The 11254-nt window shown below is 36.3% G+C and overlaps 1 protein-coding gene across 1 annotated transcript in view; it reads right to left on the reverse strand.

Annotated features, from left to right (window-relative positions):
• The window catches only part of ITGA1 (integrin subunit alpha 1), a 75303-nt gene that overhangs the window by 42886 nt on the left and 21163 nt on the right, over positions 1–11254 (reverse strand). The window contains exons 2-3 of the mRNA XM_009272535.2: positions 3948–4068; positions 922–1034 (exon numbers count right to left, since the gene is read on the reverse strand). Coding sequence (XP_009270810.1) covers positions 922–1034; positions 3948–4068 — 234 coding nt within the window. The remainder of the gene's footprint in view (positions 1–921; positions 1035–3947; positions 4069–11254) is intronic.

The raw sequence follows: 11254 nt of genomic DNA on the forward strand, positions 1-11254 counted from the left end.
TGTATCCTAGCATGGAGCTTCCAGCTTTTAAAATAAAACCCAGACTGACACTAGTTTCGTCAAATATTTTAGCACCCTTCCTCCTCCTCCTTCAATTGCAACAATCAAGAAAAATTTCTGAGACTGGCTTTTATCCCAGAAAATTTGTCTGGGTTGCTGTCTCAAATAGTTTTCTTGAACCGCAAAAAAGAAAAAAAGTAAAAATAACAGCACATCATGAAAGCAAGAGATTACTGTTCACACAGTTTTGTTAATTAGAAAACAAACATTCATTTTTTAACCCTAGCCTGCTATAAATGACTTAACAGCTTTTAGATTTGTTACTGTTATGTTACATTACTGACATTTAGGCTTTCAAGGGAAAAGAGGAGATAAAAAATACCACGACAGGTGTATTTAGTGAAATTCATATTAACAGGAAGTCTCTTCCTGTCTACATCATGTATCTCTTCACATGAGCAAGAAAATGATTAATATTTACCTGTATCATATTAAGATGTATCAGCCTGGTTCTGGCTAGTTACATTCTCATCAGAAGCTTACTGATGGCATTATGAAGGCTCTTGCTGGCTTCAGAGAGCTTTGGAAAAGGTAATCCATGAATCTATGCTCCATGGCCTTTCTGGCTCCGTGGCCAGGACTGCCAACCACAGTCAATTAATGCCAGTCATAATAAAGTTTTGATAACACAGCCAAATGCCCATTCTAAAATTATGAGCACATTTTCTTTAGGACAATGAGAAGCTTTAAAATAAAATTATTTTTGATGTTACAATCACAACTTCCTTCACATTTAGCTCTGGAGTCCTAGGTAAATTTTCTCTACAGAAACCATTCTAATGCATATTTACTATCTAAACATCTCCTAAGATCTGACCTCTATTATTCCTCCACATGACACAGCTTTATTTTCTTTCATACCTGGTAAGTTCAGTTTTATGCAGGGTGATTGGTTGTCCCTTCCTACAGGGCATTTGTATACATCTCCTGTTCTTTTCTCAGGTTGGCCAACTAATGGTGAACCAATAAGTAGCCTGCAAATGAAGTAAGTCACCTGAAATTTCTTCTTTCTTAAAAGGCATGAAAATCAGCAAATAAAACTTACAGCACAGCTGCAGCAAGCTCCATACAAAGAGTACAGGATGGAGAGCAAGAAAAGTATCTACCATGCTAGTTCAGATACAAGCAAAAGCAGCCATTCTGTCTCCTCTTTGATAAGGACACAGAAAGGAAATGTGCCTATATACCAAATTACACAATAGAACAACATTTTAAAAAATTCCAGTGGAAAATAAAAGCAATATTGGTGGGTGGATGACAAGTATTAAAAGTAATACAGAAGGAAATATCTGTTTTATTTAATATCTCCTTGATCTTTAATATATTTTAGACAAAAATGTATTTTCAATGCTGAGAGACCAAATGCCAAAGGAGAAGCTCACAAGGACCCAGAAGAAGAATTCAGTCTTAAGTAATGTGAGCCAGCAGTGTAAAATACATAATTTTTTCCTCTCATTAATAAAAAATAATGTTATTAAAAGAGTTATTTAATAAGTTTCAAATTTTTAAAATATTAAGGATTTTTATCCTGTGCTTTTTTTTTTTTTCAAAATTTGGCGTGATAACAGCACCACAAATTGGCATCCACTCCTAAATCCAGTTTTCAGCAGGAAACACTGCTTAGAGATGGACACTGGTTTTGTTCTCAAATCTTCATTAGTTACATTAAATAGCCCAGCATTACCCAGCAGATAACAACTGGCTCCATTAAATATGTCAGGAAGAACTTGGATTAAATTAGAATTCACAGCACACACTGAAAACAGAAATCCTGCCATTAAGAGTAATAGTTCAGTAAGATTTGCTCCTGGACACTTAGATGATTGTGAAGAGTTATTGAGAGAACCATTTCAACCTTTAATCAGAAATTAATGAGTCCAGGCAGAAGATATTGGAATAGAATGATGTAACAGGTAAAATGCAGCCTACAGGTTTAAAAAAGACAGAAAGGAGAATTTAAACCCAGTACACAATCCAGCTTCTAAAAAACCATACTGGAACAGCTCATTGTGATCCATTAAGATTTTTTCATGAATAATAAATTAATTCATTCTAAAGCAAAATAAAACACTCCAAGTATATACTGGATCTGACCGCTCTTTCAAGCTGTATGCTGTAACGTATGTAATTTTTACACCAAAATTTAGAAACCGGCACCACAGCCTACCATGCATCCTTGACTTCCATTTAACTGTAGAGAAGCTGAGTGTGCTTGACATCCCATAGGAGGTGATCAATGCTCAGCAGGATTATGTCCCTGTACTGTTCTTTTCTCAGAAAGAGCGAGCCCCATGAACAGAAACAAGTGGTCTGAAAGGCTATTTTGTCTTTTTTGCACAGGGGATTTTTTTTAGGGGACCCCAGTTTTATTGAGAAACAACTGCAGTCAGGTTTGCAGAATATCTGTTGCTGAAAAGCTCTATCTGTGGTATCTAAGTAGCGTTATAGCAGTTGACAAAGCATCACAAGGCTGCTTTGTATATTTATTTTTAACTGTCAACCTACAGATTTCCTGCTCTGGATGCTGCTCTGCTGAAAGCAACTTGAAAGCTTGACAATTTCATAGCAGCTCTGGAGTTTAATTTCAGAGACGTTTAGATCTAGCACACTAGTTTAGATTCCTGTCTTCCTTCAGCTACTGGAAGAGTTGCCATTTCCAGCTCTATATTATTTTTTGCTCTTGAAAGGTTTCAGGACAGTTTACAACAATATAGCTTACTTCGCAAAATCCCAGCTCCTAGAATGGATACCATTTCCTGAAGGTCTAAATTAGCTCAAAGAAGGTCATTATTATTCTCCCATGACCCTCATGCAGATGTATATTTAAACATCCTACAACCTGGGCAATCAAGAGCTAGCATTTTCAAAATCAGGCTCTGAAATTTCATTTCCGTAAACATCCATTATGGCTAATGGTGAACACTGTGTTGCAGTGGTGGACAGATTCGTGGAGCCAGACAGCCCCGGCGCTTGCGGGGGGGATTGCTCCGCCACTGCAGAACAGTCTGACCTGGCGGTCATGCAGCCATGTGCCCATCACCCCAGGATGCCCGCGAGAGTTCCTAGGTTTACCAAGAATGTCAAATTACTGGCAAAGTTCTGGGGAAACCAGAGCAATCTGCAAAGAATGATGGAGATCTCAGGATTCCCAAACCTTTTACCAGTCAATCGTTATTTCAGCCCTCCAGCCAGTGGTTAGCCTGTGAAGTTTGTTCTTACAGGGAAAAGCATAAGCAGGTGTTTATCAAAAGACCAAGAAGCAATGATACCAGTAAGCACGCCAAAATGACTTCTAATTCAGGAGAACAACAAGAAGGAAAAGACAGGTTAAGAAGGCAGCTCCAAGTCCCAAATGTGAATATATTACCCATTGCAAGACATAATTAGCCCTCCAAAAGGGAAGGCAGAGTACTGTATTAATAAATATTTTGACAGGGAAATCTTCCCACCAGTTAAAAACCTCAGTTCAGACAATCTCTGACAGAAAACTTTAGAAAAAAAATACATAATGCAGATTAGTTAGGCAAAACAGGAGAAATTTCACTGCCAATACATTAACACAAGGAAAAGATAAATAATGATTTCATTTGGTAAATGGAAAAAAGAGGGCTCAGGCATAACACAAAACTTTCTCAGCTCCATCAACCAGGGAATTTACCCGTTTTGTGAACTGATTTATGTCTTTGAGGAAACAAATGTAGATATAAATTTGGATCTTTCAGTCTCCCACTCTTTCCAGTTTCCTTAGGACTGTGCATTGGTTTAAGAAATATGACTGACAGAATCTGACCCTTACGTATCAGGCATACTTACAAATAATACAGCACCTGAGTCACCGAATACCTGATAATTTGGAGTTTCCATTTAAGAAAAGAAAAATAGCTTACCATTTCCCTTCCTCATTTTCATACTGTTGGACTGTGTACCCAAACATGTCTTCCAGAGGCCCACTGAAGGTCATTGCATTTTTCACATCAACATTGGAAGAGCCGACGAGGTGAAGGAGAGCTTTAAAAAAAAAAAAAAATGTAGCAATACACGTAAACCCCAAGACTTTAAAGAAATCAAGGTTCAATTATGACTTAACTGAGGGTACAAGACAGGAGTTGAAAGTGGCTTTTTGGGCATATTTATCACAGCTGGGAAGAGATTTAAAACGTACTTCCTCGCACATACATACGCAGCTAAATTCAGAGATGTTAGCAACTGGACTTCTGTATCCAAAACGTATTTTGCAAAGTCCATCACTCATTTGTAAATCACAATTCAAATAACATTACTACCTTTAATAGTAAATAAAACAACTTTTTAGATATTTTTACTCCTTTTAGCTCCATGCATTTCTAATGTAAGAATTTTACACAGTGTTCCTTCCATCATTCAAGGTAGTCGTTCTCAAGTTTTCATAAATTTGAGAATTAACTGATTTTCAATGGTTTGCAGAAGACACACATAGGAAAAGAACAAGGAAAAGCTTTCAGATGTATTTAATTTTAATCTATATTAGAGGAAAAAAGCATATAGTTTTCTCTTAATTCTATTCTTAAGTACCTGTAAATCTTTCATATTTGGAAAAGAACAGAATAAATTTTTAATGTAACCAGATGCTGTTATCTCAAAAGTACCTGTATGTGTCTATTTGCAGAAATCCAACTTTACCCACTTAGGAAAAGTTGCTCTACAACGGTGGTGTTGGACTATGATGAGATCAGTCATGAGAGCAGATGCTTCTTCAGACTGATTTCCCATACCCTAGAGCTCAGTGATCACCATCAGGGAAAATACTGTAAAGATGTGACTGTATAGCAAGTTTCAGAAAAATGGTGTATATAGGGTGAAAACTCCAGCTTGAAGTGATAATTGTAATCCACCATGAGGCTCATTAAAAAGCCAAAATTACTATTTATATAAAAAAATAAGGCTATGTATCTTTTCTTTATTTTTTATTTCTTATAGTGATCTCTTCCATCTTTGTCCTGTTAAAGTCAGTTTCAAAAGCAACCACTGACTCTGCTGCTGCAGAGCTGTGTATTTAATACACAATAACCAAAAATTAGTTGAATTTGTAGAACAAGACTACTTAAAAAGACAATTATACAAAACTTTCATTTCAAAGAAGCATTTCATGATCATTTGCTGACATTTAATAGCTACATAAAAGTACCCATATCCATAATACTTGCTGCATGTCAAAGCATCTAAATAATGTCCAGTTACTAAAACACATCTGTGTTATTCACCATTGAGATGATGATATTCTCATAGAAAGCTTGTTACTATAATTAAGCTCCCGAGTGGTCAATGCTAATCTGTCTCTCTCAGCATCTTATTTCCTGCTTAATGCAGTAAAATTATCACAAGAGACTATTTATCACTTAGTAGGTATTTCCAGTTTCACTGGACAGCAAAAAAGGAAAAGTTTCATTTGTGTTATTTTAGCTTTCTTCCTCCAGTCAGAGTCAGGAAATACAAAGAAGTGAACAAATTAAAACAGAGTTTACTTTTGTTCTTCAGAAAAGATTCATTGCAAGCGATAAGAAAAAAATTCATGGCTGACAGTCTGACAGGAAATAATTTGCTGGAAAAGTCCATGCATCTTTTGTCTTCCTTAAACGCTTATGTTTAAAGAAATTCTGCTATGCCTGTTCATGTGCAATAGGTGTTTTCCTCCGCTACTCTCAGTCAATCAAAGCATAATTGAAATCAACAGAATTGATTTTTAAAAATTCAGTCAAGTTATCACTGGTTCAAATCTTCTTTTGTTAAATTTCAGAGGAAAAATAATTGCTATTATTATTTTTGACACCGTGTGTGGGATTCAGACCACGTCATTTAGACTCCCAACCTACCTCCTAGACAATGAAATGGTTCTAATGAGATCGCCTGCTAAAGTAAGTGTCTGAGTTCATTATTTAGTTGAAGAAGAAAGGCAGATGCAAAATCTCTCCATGTCGAGTTTCCTCTTAAAGAACTCCAGAAGTCTGTTTACTTTAGCCCCTGAATAAGACTGACAGAACATCCTTCTAGAGGTCTTCAGAGGCATGGTTTTTTCACCTTATGATGATATTTAAAACATATTATGATATGAAATATTAAAGGTCACAGATTCCAGCTCATCTCTTCCAATTTACTTCCTCCTAAAGCTACTTAAGGTTACACGTGCACTCTGTGCTCTGTACATTCCATCATGATACCCTCCATCATCATTTCATCATTTGCTGACAGACAAGGAATTTCTTCACAATGATGCAGTATTGACAACTACGGTGATTTTTACTGTGCATTCACTATACTAAATGGTCTTGAGTTTCTGGAATCTGTTATGTGATACACTCAAATCCCGTAATTTTAAAGAATACACTTCTAATCCTCATAGCTGTAACAGAAAGTTTGAAAATGTGAAATGCTAAAACAAGCAAACTAGAAGACAAAAAATGCCAGCTATTTACTACTAACCCCCCAAATCCTTGTCCTTCTGAGTGAGGTCAAATTAGAACGAGCAATAATAATAAAAGTTCTTCTAAAAAACAAAGCTAGAGGAATCAAAAGAAGCTAGATGGGCCAGACTGGTCAGAAACAAAAAGGAGGTGACTCCACACAGCAGGGAATAGACCAGTATGGCTATCCTTTTGCTCTCTGATCTTCCTGTTCTATCTTAGCCAAAAATCAGATGCTTTGAAATTTGACTTCATATGCAAACTGTGTGGCATATTTTAATATGCAAATGTATTACATGACCTTCTGTGGCTTCCATGTGCTATGAAACATCATGAGCATGTTTTTGAATAGAAGGGTCATGATAAGCAGTGTAAGATTAACTCATAAACAATTAATAGACTTAAAGGTATCTTATTACATTTTCCACAGATTCTGTAAAAGGAAATCTTACCAGTTAAAGATACGTTCAAATCTGCAGATGGTAAATGGAAAAGTGGAGTTTACGGTGACCCACATTACACTGTTAACTAACAATAATGTACTGACTTACGGCAACCTGGCTTTCACATTTTGTTTCATTTTTCAGTACAAAGAACATTGTACACATGAGCTGACAATTCAGAACATTTAAAAATATCACTGATTGTGACTGTGAAAATGATACTTAATATAAAGTATATTAAGTATATATAGTATATATATACACTATAGTATACTCTAGATATACACTATAGTATATATACACACTATATAAACCTGGCTTTCACATTTTGTTTCATTTTTCAGTACAAAGAACATTGTACACATGAGCTGACAATTCAGAACATTTAAAAATATCACTGATTGTGACTGTGAAAATGATACTTAATATAAAGTATATTAAGTATATATAGTATATATATACACTATAGTATACTCTAGATATACACTATAGTATATATACACACTATATATAAGTATGCTAGTATAACAAAATCTAGCTTGCACTCTTCCAAACTTCCAGTTTCTGTCTAAGATACACACATTCTCATCCGTTTCTAGCAAACTTGTGTATATGAATTAAAAAGATTGTTGGCAGAAGCAGTGGAAAAAGAAGAGCTACAGGGAAGTTGGAGAGGATTCTTTTGAGAGTTATGGGGATGAAGGAGAAAAAAACCATTTTTTTGGTAAGGTACATAGTATTTGACTATATACTTAATCACAATTAATGTAGGTAAGTTAAATTAAGATTTTGAATGATTTCATGTTGTGTTAACAGAATGACTAAAAATACAGATCAAAGCACTGATCAGAAATGCAGAATATAAATGTTTATCAAAGGATAAAACTGAAGTTCCAGCTTTTAACTTCATGTTCTACAACAAATGAGGCACTGTAGAAAACCTGGGACAACATCCCTCTCACTGCCGATTTAAACTGAGGAGAACACTAGCTGATGCATGCGGCATTCTTTGCTGAGCACAGTTTGTACCTATACGTGAAAGGTTAACACTCAGTCACCAAGACAACAACCCAAATATTATTTCTATTACAAACATAGAGTAGTAGCTCATACTTGTCCAGTAGCCACTAATATTTTTTTTTTCTGTTTTATTAAATGAGATCTTTTAACCAAATGTTCATGCTGTCTGCGTGGTTATTCTGCCTCTAAACTGTGCAAAACTAGATTTCCCTGGCGCTTGTCCATGTGCATATTGCCTGGCCACTCTAACCTTTGCAAATAGAGAACTGCAGAATAGGCACCCTTATTTTGCTAGAACAGATGGATATAAACATAACCCGAACTGTACAACAAAGCCTAACACCTGGCTCTTTACTGATGAAAAACAGATCACCGCAAATCACCCACAATAAATGACATCACGAAGACTGATTTAGCCAAGAGAAGACAGTAAACTCAGTTAGGGTATTTTATCTGTGTATGGTCTGTAGCAAATGACAATTGCATCCTCTCTAAAAGGTGTTTTTTCTGAGAAATACTAATGTGTTTTGCAAAAATGGGAAAGGACAAATTTGCACTTTGCATTGAACAGGGCTTACATGTTGGCCACACTCTACTTCTCCCCACCAGCATGTGGTAAAAGTGTTATTTTTGTTCCATTTCATACTTACTGCTATAGCATTTCAGGTGTCCTTATTAATTCCTCTGCATTTTGCAAGAAGAGGCTGAAACAAAGCAGGTCTAAGTGCAATCAAGGAGGACAACAAACCAAGTAGATATGTCTTGCAAAAGCATGCACAACTGGAAAATATCGGGAAACTCAAGAAAAGTTATTAGCAGAAAAAAAAACCAGATTGCTTCCATCCTGGAAAATAAAAGAGGATAGAGGAATTTAAGCTGAAGATTAAAATAAGATTAAAATGTTTTATGGCGTTCTCATATACCCGGACCTCTTGCAAAAATAAAAAAAATAACATAAAATATTGCTTTAATGTCTTGTACAGCACATATTGCAGCTAATGATGTTGTAAGGATATTTTAAAGACCTGCAAACAACACAGGAGTGCAATACAGCAACACAGAACAGTGCACCTGATCAAAATTTACTGAAAGTTAAGTGATATTAGGAAGGATGTCCTAGTTTATAAGGCAATAACTGATTGCCTTTAGAAGTATTTTATGCTGATATTGCAAAAGTCTACCTGTCTCTGTTGTGATCTTAGAAAACATAGGAAGCAAATGGCATAAAAGGAAGTAATTGGGATGCTGGTGACAGTTACTCAGTGAGGGGAGCAGGACTGGGAGCATTGGCTTGGCCTCCCACAAAAGCTTATTTTCAAAATGGTGGCAAATGGTATTAGCCTCTGCAATTAGAAAACTATTTCACTTGAGGAAATTGATACCACTGAGTGTTGGCATGTGCAAGTCTGTGCTGCTGCTCTCAGCTAGCTGGAATCAAGCCAGTAGCAGAGGACAAACTGTGTCCTTCAGTAAGTGCAGCACTAAGCCCCAGCAAATAAAACCTCCTGAAAGCTGGATCTTTTTAGCTGCATCAACACAACACTGTGGATTTGGGTTCAAGGCTGGACTGCATCTGTCCCGTAGCAAGGGAAGATTAAACATGCATTTACTTCAAAGACATACCTATAAAAATGCTATTTGTGAAATCATAGCTCAAACATGCGAAAGTGGATTCTTTGCTGGACCAGCAAATGGGAGAATCTTCACATTTTATTTTTTGCTTCATTTGCGATAATGTCACTGCAGGATTATACAGTCTTGTCTTATGAAAAAGAGATTTATTCACAGACATCCCAAGTGGAAGAAAATACAATGGCGTGGTACAATTGCTGTCTGTGAGCTCAGGGGCCACAGTGCTCTGGCCTTATTGCAGAAGGCCAAAGAGGCTGCGGTAGGAGTTCCTGCTGCATTCAGTTCTGGCTGGCTAAATATCAGCGTATTTCAAATAAAACTGTATATTAAAAAAAAGTTTCAACTTCTGAAACTTTTTCAATACTGCTTAAATCAAGCCTTTTATTTTTCAGGGCTACAAAAGAACCTTTGTATAGTTTTCCCTCCAGCATTTTTTCTTTAATCTTTAACCTTTGAAGAGCAAAAGACTGACTTCCTGGAATGAGACCAAATAATTAAAAAAAAGACTTCTTATTAAAAGTAGATAAATATCCCAAAAAGACAAAGAAATATATATTTGAAAGTGGTTCCAGATTCAGTAGCCACATGCTTTTCAAAACCAATTAAATGCTTTGTACAACCCATTACATAAAGCTTCCTTTGATGGGTTTGTACTGAATAATTTGTACTGGAAAATAGCTTTCTAATGCGGTGTCAAGCCTGAAAATATACTGAATCAATGCTTTGTAATGTGGTCCCAAATGCTATTGGAAATACAATAGCAGAGACCAAGAATATGTGCCCTACTCGGTTGACAGTCATCAGAATAAAACTATTTTGTTCAAAGTTTGGAAAGTAGTCCTCTCATGGGCACAATTCTTAGCACTTAGCAGTTTCTCACAGAAGGGAGAAAAAGCCTTAGAAATATGCAGTCACATACAGAAAACTTTGTGAGGTCAGCTACTGGACTTGTACAGATGTACAGAGGCTTAGCAAATTTAGCAGCTTGATGGAAGTGAAACAACTCCTAGAAAATGTTTCAGCTTGCCTCCAGTGATCTCCAGTCCATCTTTTGGATGTAGTTCTTCCATCAACACTTAACTCCATTCAAGTCCCTACAATCTTTGTGTTCCCCTCTAGGCCAACCCTCCTTTGCTATCAAAGACCACTTCCTCCTGAATATCCCACTACAACTTTTGTTTCGTTCCATCTAGCTTTATCTATAAGCCCCCAGGACCCTTCATCTCTTGATCTTTTTTTTTGAGATAGAAGATATTTATAGTCATCTATAATTAACTTGGATTTCACACAGAAAGCATGGTTAAAATGAATGTGTATGTTATTTTCTGAAATAAACCCCAGAAACTTAAAAAGGAGCAAGAGATTAGTTTCATGCAAAAAGTGAATAAACAAGGACTCTTTAACCTAAAGAAAAATGTGTTCTTCACCATACTCTCCAAAACTGCTCATGGACCTGTAGGTTTTCCTCTGCACAGAATTCCTCTAGATTGACAGGAAGAGTCAAGTATGATGTTTCAGTTGGTTTTCCACAAGCTTTCTACTTGCCCAGTTATGCTAAATCCCAGTTTTGCAGGCTGATGTCCTGCTGCTGTAAGCTTTCCACTGTGTAGCCTTGTTGAAACCAGAGAACGTGAATCATAGCGCACACACACACACCAAAAA

Source organism: Aptenodytes forsteri, unplaced genomic scaffold (genome assembly GCF_000699145.1).
Source record: "Aptenodytes forsteri isolate BGI_AS27 unplaced genomic scaffold, ASM69914v1 Scaffold92, whole genome shotgun sequence".
NCBI classification, from domain to species: domain Eukaryota; kingdom Metazoa; phylum Chordata; class Aves; order Sphenisciformes; family Spheniscidae; genus Aptenodytes; species Aptenodytes forsteri.